The sequence below is a fragment of the Microcebus murinus genome, chromosome 5 (genome assembly GCF_040939455.1).
Source record: "Microcebus murinus isolate Inina chromosome 5, M.murinus_Inina_mat1.0, whole genome shotgun sequence".
In the NCBI taxonomy this organism is placed as follows: Eukaryota; Metazoa; Chordata; class Mammalia; order Primates; family Cheirogaleidae; genus Microcebus; species Microcebus murinus.
In genome coordinates this window covers 81,496,142-81,515,526 of record NC_134108.1, presented here as the reverse complement: position 1 = coordinate 81,515,526, position 19,385 = coordinate 81,496,142, and the positions used below count along the sequence as shown (strand labels likewise).

At 33.7% G+C, this 19,385-nt stretch overlaps 1 protein-coding gene across 1 annotated transcript in view; it reads left to right on the top strand.

Annotated features, from left to right (window-relative positions):
* COL19A1 (collagen type XIX alpha 1 chain) overlaps positions 1-19,385 on the top strand; it is a 312,839-nt gene that overhangs the window by 156,144 nt on the left and 137,310 nt on the right. The window contains exon 16 of the mRNA XM_076003244.1: positions 12,199-12,252. Within this exon, the coding sequence (XP_075859359.1) occupies positions 12,199-12,252 (54 nt within the window). The remainder of the gene's footprint in view (positions 1-12,198; positions 12,253-19,385) is intronic.

Below are 19,385 nucleotides of genomic sequence, written 5' to 3'. Positions count from 1 at the left end.
CACAACACTAAGGACTCATACAGACTCATGGTGAAGGGATAGAGAAAATATTTCATTCAAAAGGAAACCAAAAATAAAGCAGGTATAGCCGCTCTCATATCAGATAGAATTTACTTCAAATCAACAATAGAAAAGAAAGATAAAAATGATCAGTATATAATGGTAAAGGGAGCAATTCAACAAGAAGACATAATAATTCCAAATACATATGCATCTAACACAGGAGCACCCAGATTCATAAAGCAAACCCTACTAAATCTAAGTAAAGAGATAAAGAGCAGCATCATTATTGCCTGGTACTTCAACATCCTACTGACAGAACTGGACAGATCATCCAAGCAGAAAATAAATAAATAAACACTGGACATAAATGGGACTCTAGAACAAATGGGTCTAACAGGCATTTACAGAATATTTTACCCCAAAACTACTGAATATACATTCTTCTCATCAGCACATGGAACATTCTCCAAGATTGATCATATCTTAGGCCATAATACATAGCTCAACAAGTGGATTAACAAAATGTGGTATATGTATACTATGGAGTACTACTCAGCCATGAAAAGGATGAATTAAGACCTTTGGCAACAATTTGGGTGGCCCTGGGAACCATTATCTTAAGTGAAGTATCTAAATAGTGGGAATAAAGATACCACATGTACCCACTATTAAATTGGAACTAACAGATCAGCACACATGTGCACAGAGGGAAGTAAACCTCAGTGGAAATCAAGCAGAGGGGATGAAGGAAGAAGGGAATGGGTGACAACCTACCTAACAGGCACAATGAACACCCTCTGGGTAATGGGCACACTTATAACCCTAACTCAAGCATAACAAAATTGATACATGTAACAAAAAAAAAATTGTACTCCTGTAGTATTCTGAAATAAAAAACAAATAAATGAAGTTAAGAAAGGAATATATTCAAAAATAAATATCTCAGTTCATGCATGTTATATCTAGATCTTCATTTATAGTTTAATGGCATAAACTTATATATGTATAATTTAAGAGTAACATGAACTACTTATTTTATATTGAAGAATATTTTCAGCTTCGACATGCCAAAAGAAATTAAATAAGATTACATATGTGAAGTGACTGACTAGTGGAATTCCTGACACACTAGCAGGTATTCAATTCTCTACCCCCTTTCTGATTTATTATTCTGAATGTGTGGAGGTCATCAAATGATTTGTTGAAATGATGATTAAACGTTGCACTAGGGCTTCTATCTAGTGCAACGTGTGAGTTTTGCACTAGGTAGAAGCAAATACTTTTTAATATGTTGGTCACATTATCCTTTTCCTTATTATTATTTGTTTGCTTGTTATGGCTCTATAATATACTCTACATGGACGTGCTTGAAGCTCTTACTCGAGGGGGGAGGGGGTATGGGCAATATAAGTAACCTTAACACTTGTACCCCCATAATACGCTAAAATAAAAAAGAGAAAAAAAAATATATATATACTTAACATTTGAGAATACATTGACTCTCAAATTATCTTGATTTATTCACTGGCTATATTAGTTACTCTTTTTTAAAAGCTTGAAAATAACTTTCTGATGGCTCCATTTCAGTGAAATATTAAGAAAACACTAATCATAATTTACTTTCATGTCAACTTTCTAGGGTTTGATTGGTAATTTGAAAATTAGGATGTTTGTTCCTGGCTTTAATAGCTTCACAATCTGATTTTTTTAGGAGACTCATCCCACTCATGTTACCAATGCAATAGACTGAAAAGTGACACTGGGACAACCTGGGGATTTGTGTGACACATCGTGACTAATCTCATTAATGCTATTTGTACTGAATTGGCGCTACGCTGACACCACCTTAACGTATTCAGGCCATAAGATAGGTGCAATTACATAGCTTGACAGATTAACCATGTTTCTAAAAGGTTGTGTTTTAAATAAATATTTGTATATAGACTGATTTGTTCATTGACTGGAAATATAATTTCCATGGAAATGGAGTTAGCCCTCAGATGTATTTAAGTCTCAGAATTCTAACATTTTTAAAGATTAGTCTTTTCGGCCGTGTAAAAACTGCTAGCACACGTTTCCCACTTACCCACAAAAATGGCAATAAAGAAAATGCAACTACTTTTCACATTAGTTAGTGTGCAAAAATTCACCATGTAGATAAATCTTAATTCACAGGGAGTTCTCACAGATTTTATGAATTAAAAACTAACTACTCAATACTTAAGGAATCAGCCTGGCATTTTTTCAAATGTTCTGCAGAATTAACAATGCTTGTTCAATCTGGAAAGTTTTGGTTTTGTCACCAATAAGTGCAAATTGAGTCTAAAGACAAAATAATGATTAAAAATATTTTACATAATAAGAATAGCCATTCTGTGTTATCCAAATTAGTAGCAAATTATTGTAATTTGAGAACAGATTCTGTTAACGGTAATAGCAACTTATCTTCTGTATGCTTTAGAATAAGTTGCCAGATATGAAAATTAGGACAATTCCTTACTATTTCAAATGCTAAACTTGAATCTACATGGAATAAGTGGACTTTGAGAATCAGTTTATTTGTCTTAACATATTTAGTTTTTAAATAAAATTTTAATACTTTTCAAAATAAATACATTTACATTAAAAAAGTCAGACAATATGAAAGGCTCATAATTTAAAATATCATTTCAATAAATAGATTAGGAAAACTACACAACATTTAGGAAAATACAAAGTTGGGTCCATACATGATTGCTGTGCCAATACAAATATTGGATGGATCAAGATTTTAAAGTTGAAAAACTAAACCAGAGAATTCTTATAGAAAATATAAGAATTTTAAAAATAATGAGTAGAGAATAACTTCAAATATTTTTTGAAAACCATAGGCATAAATGGAAAAAATAGTATATTTGACCACATGCACAAAAAAAGTCTTAAAATCAAATGGCCAGTGGAGAAAAAATTTTTACAACTCATAGAAAAGAACTATAATAGACATCCTAATATAGAGAGAGACTTCTACAAATCAAGCAAAAAGATCAACAACCCAGTTTTATAAAATTGGGCAAAGATGTGAACAGATTTTGTAGAAAAGAAAGAATAGGATGGCTCTTAACACATTAACTGTCATATGAGTGGTATTTAACTCACGCTAGTTTTGAGCCCAGGGTCTCATGAAGCATATGTAACTCACACGTCTCTTCACCTTGGGAGGAGTGTGAACTATTTTTCAAGTTGCATATAACTCACATACAGAAAACAATAAAAAATAACAAATTTTTCATTAAATTAGAAATGATTGTTTTGTTTTTGAAGTTTTTATTCTATTTTTAATAAAACAGTGCTCCCAAGGAAAAAAAAAGTTTTCTAGTGTGGCAGTCAATGTGTTAAACATATGAAAGATACCCAAATTCAGTCATAATAAGAGAAATGTAAATTAAAACACCTCTGAAAACCACTTACAATGTTGGAAATGGTCAAAAAGTTTGATAGTACACTATGTTAACAAAAATGTGGAAAAACACACACATTCTGGAGGAAGTGTGGTTGAATACGGCTTTCTGTATGAAGGACAATTTGACACTATCAAAATTCCACATTTGCTTTGAATCAGAAAATATAGCTATAGTCTCACTCATTTATGAAATTATGCATATGAAAGGATATTCATTTCAACATTGTGTTGAGTACTAAAAGAATACAGACAACCTAGATGTCCAGTAACAGATTAATGGTTAATAGAGATAATAGTACCCTTTTTATTTAAATAAACATAAAATGCTCACATTTTTATGATTGTAAATAGTTATTATCACGTCCAAGTATTGTACTTTTCCTTTCTCGAATATTTTGGTTTTGCTTGGTTTTTTTGTTTTGTTTTGTTTTGTTTTGTTTTGTTTTTCCTGATGTTTCTAATTGTCTTTCTGTTTTCCCTGTGCTAGCTTTTACTTTTCAAATTTTCTCATTGAGTCACTTGTTTTCTGGAAATACCATTCAGACTTTTTTTTTTTTTTTAGAAACCATTTGAATCTTATTTATTTATTTATTTTGACTAGTAGCTTTCTAGCCTACTGTAAACTTCTCCTTCTGTGACTACCTTTATTTTTGTCTCTGATGCCACTGCTTCTTACTTTCCTTGTCATCTATCTTCCTGGTTTTCTTCCTGAATTTATGTGAACATATCTTTAAGCAAATTATGAAAAAATGTGAAAGGGAGGTAAGTTTTCTGGGATTTTATATGTCTAAAAATGTCTTTATTCTACTCTCACAATTGATTGCTAGTTTGTCTCAGTATAGAATTCTAGGTTGAAATTATTTCCCTCAGAATTATAAAGGTTTTGCTCCATTGTCTTCTGGGATCAGTGCTACTTCAAAGAAGTCTAATGATTCATGGATTCTTTTTCCTCTTGGTTTCCCAAGAAGAGAGAAAGCAAGAATACTGGTGTCTGACTTATTCACCAGTCTTCTCCTGACAAGGAAGGGAAGGACATTTTCTACATTCCCTTTGTGGTTGGGTAGAATTACCCCTGCATCTCCTCTGTGCTTTGTGATTCGTGGCTAAACTTTATGATCTATGACAGCATATCTTGATATATAATGATGAAGTACTTGATATTTAGAAACACCTCTTCTCTTAATAGAGCCTAGTTTCCAGACTACCATCTTGTGTGGACTCAGCAATCCTCTCCTGAGCATCAAAAGCCAAACTCTTCCTTTGTTCTTATACTTAGGCTATTACAATCTTAGTCCTTCCATGGAAAATGGATGCCTCTGGCAGGAAGGAGGAAGGCCAGTAGAAAGAAGTTAAAAAGAGAAAATACTTCAATCTATGTTTTTAGTACTTTTTAAAAATTTATTTATCACAGCATGGAGCATTTCCCCTCTTAAAAGTTTGACTCTCAATATCTCACCCAACTGCAGCTTACTTAGACTTATATTGTGTAAATCATCTTGAGAGTTATCTACATTAAATACCTAGGTCTTTCATATGGTGTGTGACTATCTCTGTACTGATTTATTTTTTAATCCTAAAACTACTAGATTAGGTTTTCTGCAGTCTTGTCATTTATGTTACATAGTCCAAATGCAAAAGTTACTGATGATATTAAATTTGAAATTATATTTCCATCATGTTGTTCATTCCTTAGAAGACACTGGAAGACATTTAAAAACAACATATGTATAGGTGATTCCTCATGTCTGCAGCAGAAGCATGTCCCTATGTTTCCATTGACCTTTGGCAAAGCCAATTCAAAATTACAAACTTATCATGATCAGACTAATAATTAAAACTGAATCAGTCATATGCTTGCTCATATAAGTCATTAGGACAGATAATGCAAATGAATTTGACAGACCATTGCCTGCTAATTTTTTACTTGTCAGCAGAGCCTTGAATTAACTGAAATCAAACCATTTCATTTATTAAGTTACAGCCAAAATAAAGGAAATCTACACAAAGTTTTTCTTATTCAAGAATAATTAAAAATATGAAACGACCAAAATATGAAAGTATCAATGATAAATAAGTGAAAGTAAACCAAGAATAATTACCAGATATGAAACTACATCATTTAAAACAATATAAGCATTTTAAATAACTTCATTTGTTCTATTTTGTATTAATTAATGGTTTGTATACATACTTTAATATTTTCAGTTGATGTTGTTTTTCAGAAAGTAAGTACTTAATCCTCATCAATGTAAGATAAATTAAAGAACGCAGGTTATATTTCTTCTTTTAATGAAGGGCAAATTCCTCCAAATATAAGTATAGCATTTATTTTGCAATAGTACCACATAAGAAGTAAAAATAACTTGGATTATTTTGGTATCAAGTAGGATTTGTGGATGAAGAATGTAATTATCTAAATTGGATTTTCTGTAGCTATGGCAATTACAATTCTCACCACTGTAGAAGTACCAAGACAAGTGTAAAGAATTGGAATCTTAGCTGTCATTCATCCACCCAACACCTACTAAATGCAAGGCACAGTGCTTGATGATATGCAGAGTGGAAAGAAAGTGAGGATATATACAACTTGCAAAATAGAAAGCTTCACAACAGGAGCAAAAATCATCACCAGAAGAAAGTTTGTGGGCAGCACAAATGTTTCAACATCATTCCAGATTCAGACTACATATTCTATTATTTAATGTATAATATTTCTAGTTTTATTAGCTGAATCAATAGTGACTGATAACAAGCGATTTCAGAATCTATATAACAAAAAGATATGTGTTTTCTGAATTTAGACAACATAGGAAAGGATTATTATTAAAGTATGTCCCTGCAACCACATGGTACAATCATAATTTATTATGTCCTGTGTCTGAAATGCTTCCAGGGATTCAGATAAAATTGTTAATTTTGAAAGCACAGTATACGACTTCTAGTTCTGGAATTGTTGTAGATAGGATAAAATTGCCTGTCTAATTAGGGAACTTGTTTACTACAACTGATAATGATTGAATTGTTCCTGTCCACATTAATATTTCATAGGATTTTCTTTCTAGTGACAGCTCTTCCTAATCTTTCCTTATCAGTGTTACTGTAAGGCTCTGTTGAGGTTTTTATTCTTTTCTTTCTTCTTTTTTTTCTTTTTTTAAAGATAGGGTCTCTGCCACCCAGGCTGGAGTACAGTGGCATGATCCTAGCTCACTGTAACCTCACATTTCTGGGTTATGTAATCCTTCTGCCTCAGCCTCCCAAAGTGTTGGGGTTACAGGTATGAACCACAATACCCAGCGAGGGCTTTTTTTAGTATGTGGAAGAAGACTCTATTGTTCTTTATTTCAAACATCTATTTCCTAGTATACACTGACAATTGATTATGATAGATGATAGGCTTTTTATATGAACATAGAAATCCTTTTTCCAAATACTTACATACCCTTAGGAAATTTTTTCTTGTGTCATGATAATTTGTTGAAATAACGTAAAACTAATCATTTCTTTAATATATATGTGTGTGTGTGCATATATATATATTATATATATATGTATGTATATATATATTTTTTTGAGACAGAGTCTTGCTTTGTTGGCCAGGCTAGAGTGAGTGCCGTGGCATCAGCCTAGCTCATAGCAACCTCAAACTCCTGGGCTCAAGCAATCCTTCTGTCTCAGCCTCCCGAGTAGCTGAGACTACAGGCATGCGCCACCATGCCTAGCTAATTTTTTCTATTTATATTAGTTGGCCAATGAATTTCTTTCTATTTATAGTAGAAACGGGGCCTCGCTCTTGCTCAGGCTGGTTTCAAACTCCTGACTTCAAGCCATCCACCCTCCTCGGCCTCCCAGAGTGCTAGGATTACAGGCGTGAGCCACAGCGCCTGGCCCTTTAATATATTATTATCATAAACATTCTTAAATTCCACTTCTCAGAACTAATATAAAAATTATTTCCCATGACTGGACTATATGTCTATTATGTTTTTACTTATTTGCTTTTTTTTAACCTTTATAAAACTTATTTCCTATCATAGAACAATCCATTTTCAAGAGAAACAAGTACACATGGAAAACAAAATTTCATTCACATGCCCCCACCTTACAAAATTTGTTCCCATTGTTCTCATATTAAAGGCACAAAATTTTCTGTAAAGACAAACTCTATTTTTCCAGTTTAATTTTGTTCATTCTATTTAAAATGCAGAAAATCCCCTAGTAGTATTTGAAGAATGTATGCAGATTCTGCTTAATCTTATGTTTCAAGTCTATGAAGCATATTCTAAAGCAATAATCATAACACTTAAAATACACTTGCATTACATTTTTGTTGAAGTGGGTATTAGGTATCATATGTACTGCAACATTCCTGGCAAGGGAGTGCAAATAATACTTTAAAATGAAACTTTCCTTTTCTACTTCAGCTCCTTTCCTTGATTGAGAAGTAATGAATGCATCTTGCCTCTTTTTGCAAATGAAAATGTGTTCAAATGGGATTAATCTACCCTATTAACTCATCTAAACATCTGCTATATTTGTTAAACACGTCAGAATTTTTTTCTGAACCAGTTAATTCTAAGTAATTTCTCAGTTAAATATTTACATGGTTTTCCATGATGATAAGCACTAGCTCATTTTAAAATAATCAGCAGATTGTCCAGAGAGAGTATGTGAAGGATAACACATTGGAACAGCTATCCACTGGAACTTAGAATGGTTTAGATGGCTTGAGCTATCTTTTGCATATTTTTATCTTAGTTAAAAGAGGTAACAACCTTATGAGTTCCATTTTTTGTCAACATTTTTAATGCCCAGAATTCTGTTAAAAAATAAGATGAATGCCTATAGAGATACATACATTTACATAATGAAAATACCAAATACAATCTCAAGCATGTGTTTCAGAAAAGTAACAAATCCATGTTTATAAAATTTTAGAAACCCAATTTACAATTATTTTTATAGTAGACTAAGTAGATGAAAAAAAGTAGAAAAAAATGAATGGGCATTATTGTTTGGCAAATTAAATCAAAGAAGAAAAAAATGCACAGATTATGCAAATGTGCCATGTGTACAAAGATAATCAAGAATAAGAATCTTTAACTAGAAAAATCATATAAATCTGCAAAATGTCAGTAGTAGACTTGAATAAGTTCCATAATAAAGATGATATTACAAGTGGTAAAAGATTAATTCTTAAATGAACTATAAGGCAGGTTTTACTATCAGACATCAGAGAATGGGATGATCACTTCAGACTGAGGAAGACAGACAAGATTGAAAGTTCTGCACTGTGGCATTTAAAAGTCCAGGTTTTGAAAATAAAAATGATTATATGAAGAGCAGAAACCTTTTCTGCAACCACCAACACTCAGTATTGTTCTTCCCTAGTGTTTTCTTCTTTATAATCCTGTATACCAAATGTTTATTGAGTTCCTTCTATATTAGCGTGGTAGAGGCTAGGAAAACATGAGCCTCTATCCTTCGAGAGCTGACAGTACATGCCTAATGACCTTCACAAAGCCAGAATAAGACAGAACTGTGAAGGGGTTCTAAGCCAAATGCTGAGCTCTATCTAAGTTTAATTTAGGTAAGCTGGAGCTTAGATATGTCTCTAATTTTCATAGTAAGTTATGAATAAATTCATTGTTTGACTTTTCTAAATGGGTGGAATAGTGACCTGGATAATTGTAAATAATCATCCCCAAATTTTACTTTCTTAGTTTAGGAAAATATATTATTTTTCTACAGTTGATTGATCTGTTTGCTAATAACAATATTAAAATTATTTTTCTTTGTAAATGTCAACTAATGGTCAATTAATACAGCTCAAAAATGTTCTGAACTTTAGGGCGACCTGACTAGGATTACAAATTGGTCATGGACAATTCAAATAGTGAATGATCCACTACAGATTAAAAAAGTATTTCCTGATTTTGGGTTGAACTCTTGATTGGGTCCTAGATCTGACAAAAGTGAAGGAGGTGGGTCCAGAATCATGAATATCTAGGAAGCAGTGAGTTTTTATATATGAGAGGGTACCGTGTCTTACTACTTGGAGCTCACACATGAAAGAGTCTCATAAATATTTTTTTAATTTGTTAAATGCATTTCAAATCAAATATAATATTTTCGCATTATGTAGACTTTTGCTGTATAATTTCTCCAAATAGTAAAAGGTATAGATTTTTATTTTATGTGTCTCAGAATTAAGTGTACTCCCTTGATGAACGTTTGATGTGTGTGTTTTAGTTACTCGTGTTTAAAAACACTGAATGAGCTGTCAGCATTTGGATGAATATCAAAAATGTTAAATATTAGTGTGACTAGTCATGAAATGATAATAGTTTTGTTAAGGATAAAAGAAAAGAGTTCAATCTAGAGCCAAGATTGTGTCAGTCTTATAAAAAATGACACAACTCTGTAATTATATTGTAATTAATACTTGCTATATTTGGATTTCAACATTTGTTTTCCTTATAAATATTCTAAAGTTGGCCTAATTAGCCAATATATATGATATTATATATAATATCTGATATTATATATCATATGGCAGGTGTGCTTTTTTTTAACTATAAACAAAAATGATTACTTTTCATTCCCTGGTTTTTATTCCTACCTAAATCAATAAAACATAGGCTCTGTATACCACTATAGCATTAACTAGTTTCCAAAGTAGATAAAATAAATTAGAGTAATAAATATATAGATTTTATTAATCTTGTGGAGAGGAGTCAGAAAAATTTGTGGGAACACTAAGAAGTGATGACACATGCATAATTTTTATATTAACACTTTTTGAAAATTAGTTACCATAATTTACACTTAATTCTGACAACTTTAATCAAACGAAAGCTATCTGAATGAAAAATTAAAATATGTATATCACTTTCTTGTATTCAAAATAAAGTTAGATGATGAAATGATGCATGTATGACTTGGGAAAATTTAATTTCTACGAGAAAAATTTAAAGTGAATACATGTATAATAAATATTGGTCATCATGACCACTGGTATGTTTTAGTTGAAAGGTAGACATCAGTTTTTATTTAAAAGGTAGTATGATAAAAATGAATCCTAATTATTTTTAAATTAGATAACAAAAGAATTTCTTTAAGAATGAAGGTGAATTCCTATTTATTTGAATTTATATTATTCGATTTTTCATTTATTCCAAACCATTTGAGGCATTTCATAGATGACAGATTAATCATAAATATTTGGAAACTTTTTGTAAACTACTGTCTTCATCCAAAACTTTTATTAGAATGGATTGATTCCCCAGTGTGAATTGTTGTCATTCAGCCATTAACAGGCATATACCATTATGATCAAGACACAGATTCTATTACAGCTTGGAGCCTGGAGAAAGAAACAAATCATTACACAAATAATCATTTACATGAATTTGTAGTGAGTACTTTAAAGAAAAAGCACAAGGCACTATAAGACTGAAACAAGACATCTTTCTCCTCACGTGACAAGTCAGGGAAAGTCAAGCTGGGTTTTCTTAAGCTCAGTTTGGCCGTTACGTGGAGAATGGAGGAGAAATGTGAAGAGTCAATTCAAAAGCTCTTACAGATGAGCAAGAAGTGATAACAGTAGGAATGGAGAGAAATAGATGGATCCAAACACATTTGGAAGATAAAGTTAACCAGATTTGGTGACTGGATGTGAGAGAGAAGTTTGAGAGCATAAAATATGGAGTATGAATTGTAGATTCTGGCATCAGGAGGGTGTGGTGTGGATTTATTGAATTGGGGAAGATGGCAGAGGACCCAGGTTTGGAGGGAGAGTCCTGAGATCGGTGTTTGAGGTGCTAGACTTTGGATGCCTGTGAGGTAGCTGAGCAGTAGGTATGCCCAGTGGACAGTTGGGTGTATGGATCTGAAAGCAGCTCAAAAATAAACAGGGGTTATAAATCTTGGAATCATTGGCCTAGAGAATCCGAAACCCACAAGTATGTGAGATCATGGTGAGAGATTGTAGACTGAGAAGAAAATAAGCCTAAAATCCCACACATTTAATGGTTGAATGGGGAAGGAGGAAGCAGTAGGAAAGACTAAGAAAAAGTACTAATAACTGCTGAAGCTTTGAAAAAAATAGCAACATCATTTTTAGTTTCATGTCGGGAAGAAATTCCTGTATAATAGTAAATATCTGTAAGAATCAGGAGACTCAACTTCCAGATTACCACCTGGGAGTTTCTGGGACTTTTTCATGATCTGAAAAAATTATTTTTTTCCCTACCACTTGACAATATTGTGAGAAAGCAGTAAATAATGTCTATACTAAAAGTTAAATGTTGTGGACATATGTTTGAAGTCAATACCATAATCATATATTTCCTTAGAAGATACTTACAAACTTATTCCCAACCAAAAATATGGTTTTATTGATAGAGTTTAAATGTATAAAGAGGTCTTTTATTGCTTGCAAATATTGTTTCCATTTATTTATGGTAGTTTGGTGAAGCGTGAACCATACGGGATTCTTCACTGGGAGTGAACATTTGGTCTTACACCTGGTTTGGAACTGCCTTTTTTTCTTTTCTGGAGCTTGCTACAAAGATAAATCAGTCAAAGTAGGGTAATTCATCATTATTAATATGTTACATAGCTTAACTTTGGAAGAGCTCAAATCGCTTTAAAGTTTTGCTTTAGCCAATGAAATAAGTATTAATTTTCACAACATTCTTTGTGAGGCAGGTGCACTTGAAAACGATCTGTTAACATGTGTCTACTTTTCCTCGCAGGGTTCCCTGGGGATACAAGGCCCCCAAGGTCCACCTGGAAAAGAGGGTCAGAGGGTAAGTAAAGTTGCAACAACTGGTAGGCATTACTAACTCAGGGGTGACTTATTTCTGAATACTAATGAAAATAAAACCAAAATACAGCAAGCAAATGGGCTAAGGAGAGTATCAGCTATCCAAAGGCTGAAATTTGAGATTTTTAACAGAGGTTTTACAATTCAGAAAATTCTATATATTTTCAAGATTGGCAGCACAAGTGTAAAGGTACTGTTTGGATAAAATGAATTAGCCCTAATTTGATCTAGAGCACTTTGGTCATATTTTTAGTTTTGGCAGTCACGGAATAGGAATTGATCCTTGTTAAATTTCATCTTCTGGATTTATACCTTTCTATGGTTTGGGGTTTTGGGTTTGTTTGTTTAAAAAATTTGAATTCTGTTTTCCAGTGAAACACTCCTCAGCTTTATATTACCCTGAAATTTATAAGCTTACCTTCTGTCTTCATTCAAATCATAAATAAATCCTAACAGAACAGGGTCTGACAACTCTGTGTAACACCAGCCCAGGCTGCCATCTCTTCCACTATTGATGTTCTTGTGGCGTGATAATCAAACCTTGTGCAAATGCATTTGAACCCTATCACCTCCCCACCCACATTCTTGATTTGGTTTGTAAGATAATTATGAGAGACTTGTCAGATACTAGCCTAAATGAAAAAAATATTCAAATGAGTCTTTTGAAAAATAATAATGCTTTAAATTAAAATTGCACCCTATCAAGCATGCATTCCAGAAGAAAGTGAGTTAAAGAATAAATTAAACTTATGTATTTTTCATGATAATTATGGAGGAAATTATTCAAATTATAAAGTTGAACCACTGTTTTATGCAAATATCCTCCATTTATAATTGAATATAATCCAGATCATTTTATATTATCTTTATTTTATCTTCTATTAAGAGTAATGTAGTATTAGAAACTAAAGAATGTATAGATGTTTTTAGGCCTAGTTTGTTATTATTGCTACTGCTCTTTTCACAAATGCCCTATTTATCGAAGGAAGTAGCTAGAGAAGGTATTATTGGCATTATCCACATTTACAAATGATTATTTCCAAATATGCTCAGTGATTTGTTCTACTTTATAAGCTATGTGAGTGGGAATCAAATGAATGAATTTAAGAAATGAGCATTCTTACTTATTTACATTTAATTCGTCTGAGTGCTACCATTTCTTCTTAGCTCAAGAGTCAAGTAGCCCTTAGCTGTCTTAGACATATAAATGCATTTGTATGTTTATGTGTGTGTGTGTGTACATATGTATGTTCTGAAAGCTAAGACCAATAATTTTTCCATTTCCCTGATGTTTGCAGTAGAACACAATATTTGGATAATCTATGAATTTAAAATTCTTTTTTTATTGACCCATTGTCAACAAAGTCTTCTCTTTTTATTATGGTGTTTGACCAGGAAGGAATTAACTATCATTAAGGCTATTGATGTCATTGCATTGGCATATGAAATATGTAGCAAGTTTTATGCACTTTACTTCTAGGCATAGTATCTTTAATAAGCAGAACATTTAATTTTAAGTAATTAAAAGCAGACCATTTAATTTTAGATAAATCACTAACTTGTTGGTTTTCCTCAATTATTAAATAGATGGCAGCTACAACTCTACCACAATATCTCACAATTATGATGAGTTTTAAACATGGGTGTCACATTTAAACATGCTTTGAAAAATAGCAAACATTATAGAAATATGTTGATATTGCTATTATTATTTTTATTGACATATAAATTCTGACTGAATCCTTTTGTTTTTCTCTTTAACCCTTTGTGTAAAGTTTTCTATTAATATAAGCACAATAATACTATTTTTTTGCAAGCACCATGCCAGATTTCTGTTTAAAATTTTTATTAGTTGATTTTATTCTTTTTATTGTCTTTTAATCTTATAAAATATTGATTTAATAAAGTGTAGAAGTTATGTGCTCCTTGTACTTAAAAGCTGTTCTTTAACAATGTTCTGTAACAATACATATCTGAGATTTGTGAGCTTTTGGTTTTTTTGTTTCATTTGTTTGTTGCTGAACTTCCTGATTTTCTTCTTTTATATGCCATTTCTATCTTTTATATGCCATTATTTTTTTTTCACATTATTATCTTTTTGGAGCCCTGCAAGTAAAACATTTGGCTGGCACATTTTTTAGTCTCACGTCCTTTATGGATTAACACCATTTTTAGAATTCAACAAAAGTTCGGTGTTGACCCTAAGCTACAGATGAGAATGTGTCAGGGGCAGTGAGGGAGAACAGTGTGGGAGGTCACTACCTGAAGGCCAAGGGAGTGTTCAATCCATGATGAGGCAGAAGGCGGCTGGAAGGGGAACCAGGGCACTGCAGGCCCAAGAAGCCAATTGAAGAGAGGTTCAAGATTCATGGAGAGTTCAGCAGGATTAAAATTTGGAACAAACTCAGTGAAAGGATTATTGGAGAAGAGAAGAAGTGGCTAGAATTAAAGCCACTTAAAAGAAAAGGTTTAGTTGAGTAATGAATGGAGAGGACAGTGGAAACAAAAATCACAGGAAGTGGTGTAAAGAAATTAGGGGTGTGTGCTTCCCTTCCACACTGCTAGGTAAAGGCAAAGTTATAAAATCTAACCAAAATGTTAAAAAAAAAAACAAAAAAAAAACATTTATCTGGTGTTGGGCAGGTGGGAAGGGGAGAGGGGCTGGGTGTATATATACATTATAAGTGCAATGTGCATTGTCAGGAGGATGGACACACTTGAAGCTCTGACTTGAGGGGGGAGGGAAGGCAAGAGCAATGTATGTAACCTTAACATTTGTACCTCCATATTATGCTGAAATAAAAAGAAAGAAATTAGGGGGTGAATTGTGAAGGAGGAGAGGCAAACAATGGGAAATCGGGTGGAGGGATACAGACAGGAACTGGGTGGGAGCCCAAGAGGAGTATCTCAGCGAAAAGTGGAACATTTCAAGTCGCTGAGCATGTTCATAGATATGAACATGAAACATGGCAAAAGAACAGGCATTATGAAAATTTCCTCTAAGATGTAGATTCCTTATAGAATTTCTTAATATTCCTAATAGAATCTCCCAAAATATAAAGAAAATGATAATTATTTTATTGTAACCTTGGATTTTTTCTGTAGTCACATTAAATGCAGGTCAAGATTAGTATGAAACTAACCTAGTCTTTTCAAAAGAAATCACTGTAGGTCTCTTAAAAAAAAAAAAAAAAAAAAAACATTTATTGGTATATCAGCTATAACAGAAGTTTGGACCAAGATGATACTTCACTCTTACCTGTGTTGCTGTATCCTAATTTTGATCGTGAATGGAAGTGTTCTGTTTTAAATTCCCTACAATTTACTCCTCTCTCCTGTTCTATCTTGCTCTCAGTTTTACCCTCTCTGCCTGTACCTGTCCATTTTCCCTCACTCCAGGCAATCATCCCCTTGATTGCCTCCTTCCAACATTTTTGTGCAGATTTTACTTTCTGAATTGCTTGCTTCACGCTGGCTTTGAAGCTGTCTCTGGGGTCAGGATTCCTGGCATTCTGAACAGCACCGAGAACATGAGCCTACTTAGTCCCCACCTCTGTCAGGATGTTTCCCTCTGCACCAGCCCAGACTTGATGGCAAAAGAACTGGTTCATATTTCCTCAACAAGAGGGGAGGCTGCAATAGTATGGGGGGCAGGGCAGACAGCATGTTCGCTTGCTTCTTGCGGTACGAGCAACTTGGGGTCTACGTGGAGGTTGCAGCACAGGCTCTGGGGCCAGAACTATCTGAATTTAAATCCCATTTTTACCACCTATTGCCTGTGTGATGTTGAGCAAGTTCCTCAGCCTCCTTGCACCGCAGTTTCCTCCTTTAGAAAATGGAGGGTATAACTATACCTACCCCACAAGGCTGCGATGAGGAGCGTGCCAGGTAGCTGTTAGCGATTGTCACTATTCTCATCCCCAACCTAGTGGTCTGAAGATGTTTCTGAAGGGAAGACAAGTATATGGCTTTACAATATCAGGGCTTGATTAAAGAGAATGTCTAATTGATCAAGAAAACAATTATTTAAGGAAAAAAAAAAGCTTTTTTCACTACTACTCCACTGAACTCACTCTATTTATCTTTTACCCAAATTATTACTTTATCTGGATGTTCATGCCCATGTTCTAGTGACCCAGAAGCTTCAGTGTTTATCCAGGTTGATAATACAATTAAGTACACTGTAAAAAAGTCTGCAAAGGTGGAATAGATTATTCCCTTTTCCTAGAGAAACAGAGATGAAGATTGGTGTCATCATTGCGGAGTAACTAAAGCCTCAAGATTTGTTTATGAAGCAATTGTGCTGATCATAAATTTACCAGGACTTTCATGGAAAAGCACTTTATCTTTCTTTTGATTTGTTTGTTTTTGAACCGGTTTATGTGCTTTACCTAAGATAACACAAGTAACATAAATTATGTTCTGCTAATTACTGAGTTTTTTTTTATCAATCCCATTAGGAAAAAGGACATCAAAATCATTGCTTCTATGAAACCAACACATACTAAATGACTTTTCGAAGTAAAATTTTCCTTAAGCTGATTTGTTTTTATGGAGGTTGGGATATTTTTCAAGTGAAATTATGCCCCTGTAGGCTAGCCGTGCTCTGTGAAAACTTTATAGAACACAGCAAGCCAGTAATGCAATCCTGCCTCACAATATAGTTAAAAAATAACTGAAAAATAAAAAAAAAAAAAACACAAAAAAGCAATGTTTCTTCTTTTCTTCTTACTTTAGGATAGTTTTTTCCAAAGTCCTGACTTCACAGCCATAAAATGATTTCGTACCAATGAGGCAAGTTCAGGGCCTGGTAGAAACCATTAACAGTTGTCTGCAGTTGCAGACTTGAATTTTTGAGGCGTCGTATAGAGAAAATAATGAAAAGTCACGAATTTTTAGGAAGTAATTTAGTTAGTCTCACATTAAAATAAGGAGATATAAGATTTTCTTCTTGTCTATAGATGTCAAAACCGACATTGACCTTTAAAATGCACAGTGAGTGAATCCATTATTCTGCTCACTCCCCAAACTGTGACTGGTGTCCTGCTACCAAGAATTTGTATTACTAACAAAAAAAAAGTCAAAAAAATTTTTTTTAATTATAGTTTTCACTGTGATCCAAAGTAGAACAAAAATATAAAAGAAAAAGCATCCTTCTTGCTTGGATCCATATATATATGTAAATATACACGTTATAAGTAACATCTTAAATGTTCTGGATTCTACAACTAGTGGTTCATGCTTGTGCATGTTATAAACTTCCTAGGATACAGATGACATCTTTTTTTATTTACTTCCTATGAAATTTCTTCAGGATGTCTCCATGAGGATTATCTTGAGAGTTTACAAAAGATACCATCCTTAATCCTATCTGACATTTCTAGATGGATAACTGTTCAGGTCCCAAGGAAGAGCTGCACAACTTTCCAGAATGCCTTGCTTCAACTTATAAAACCAAGTATAAGACTCAGTGGATAAACATGACCAAATCCTCATTTATCCCTGCATTTCTATTTGCAGAGCTCTATAGCAGATTTTGGATGCTCGGCATCTCCCAAAGTTAAATCAAATATAGTTGCTGAAGCAATGGAGTAACACAGGAAAAAAGAGAAAAGGCTAATATTTGTTAATGTTGAACACATGTTCTTAAAAGGATGTAGTTGTATAGCAAGAATAAGAATCCTTTACTTTTGCACATACTCTGTGACTGGAGGAAAGATAAATCAAGGAACAAGATATTGGGAAACAACTTTTAGCTCGGTCTAATTTAAATCAGGTGACAAAGAGACCTAGTACAAAGATGTAGCAGACTTTGTGAGCACCGGTCATCCTTATATAAAGTTAACTATCACAGCTAGTTAATGACAGTGCACCTGAGGTTCATTGTTGTAAATTTCACTCTAACTGGCAGTCTCTGCAGTGCACTTGAAGAAAAAGAAATAAAACATCCTGGAAAAGGCTGTCAATGAGGAAAAAAATGTTTGTAACTAATGATTTTATTCCAGTAGTACTTATATAGAAAAGCCACAATGAGCTTAAGTTTTTACTTTTATTTAAATGAAGCGTCAAATGACACTATTTGTATTATAACAAAATAGCTTTATAAGTTATCTCTGTTATTTGGATTAGTAAAGAGGAAATGATTCATATGTTTCAAATAGGATGTTGACTCTGAATGGCTTATTTATTTATGTGAATAGACCCAAGAGTTGTTCTCTGCATGGAAGAGGCACACGATCTCACAGGGACTTCTTCAGACTGGAGACGCCCAGTGCCTGAGGCCCAGAGTGGCTGGGAGCTTCAGAGAGACAGGCAGAAGGGTGGGGGTGCTGCAGGGGAGAAGTGGATCCATTACGGGAACATCAAATTGTCACATTTTATAGCTAAAGGGGAACTGTTGTTGATACAACACTTCTAGTCCACCAAATAAGGAAACTGGAGCCCAGAAAAAAATTGGCAATTCTCCAACGCTGCAGGGCTACTTAATCTCTTTATTCTGTATAATAAGAACCATTTACTGTCTATGTGTTGGCCCCACACCAAAACCCACATTTGCATGTCTTTAAAATAGAACATGTTGAACATTTAACCAAAACACTAACTTGGAAAACCACTTTATTTTTCTAATTAGGCCACATATCAGAGGGGACAAATGTAGATATGTACAGTTGACCATTTCGTGGTCTCCACACACATTGCAAGGAGCACACATCCTGTCCCCACCCCCTGCTTATCCTGCACTAACAATTGAGTGAGTCAGCAGTGCCTGGTCAGTGGGGAACAGGAGTGGGAGTCAGAATTGCTTTTTTTCAGCTGTGCATTTGGATTAATTTGTGGCTTCAGGCAAATCACTCAAGGCTGTAATCTGAATTTATCTGTTTTATTTAGCCCTCAGGAATATTATGGGATTAAGCTAGAAGCACTTTGAATCTACTCTGGTGACAGGTGTTCTATGAAGGCATCTTATACATATTGCCTATTTAACCACAGAAACACTTACAGAGGATGGAAATGGAGAAATCTGTGCCTATTTAACCACAGAAACACTTACAGAGGATGGAAAGGCACATTCTGCCAGAGTGGTGATATGCTAATACTCCTGCATCAGTGTCTTTA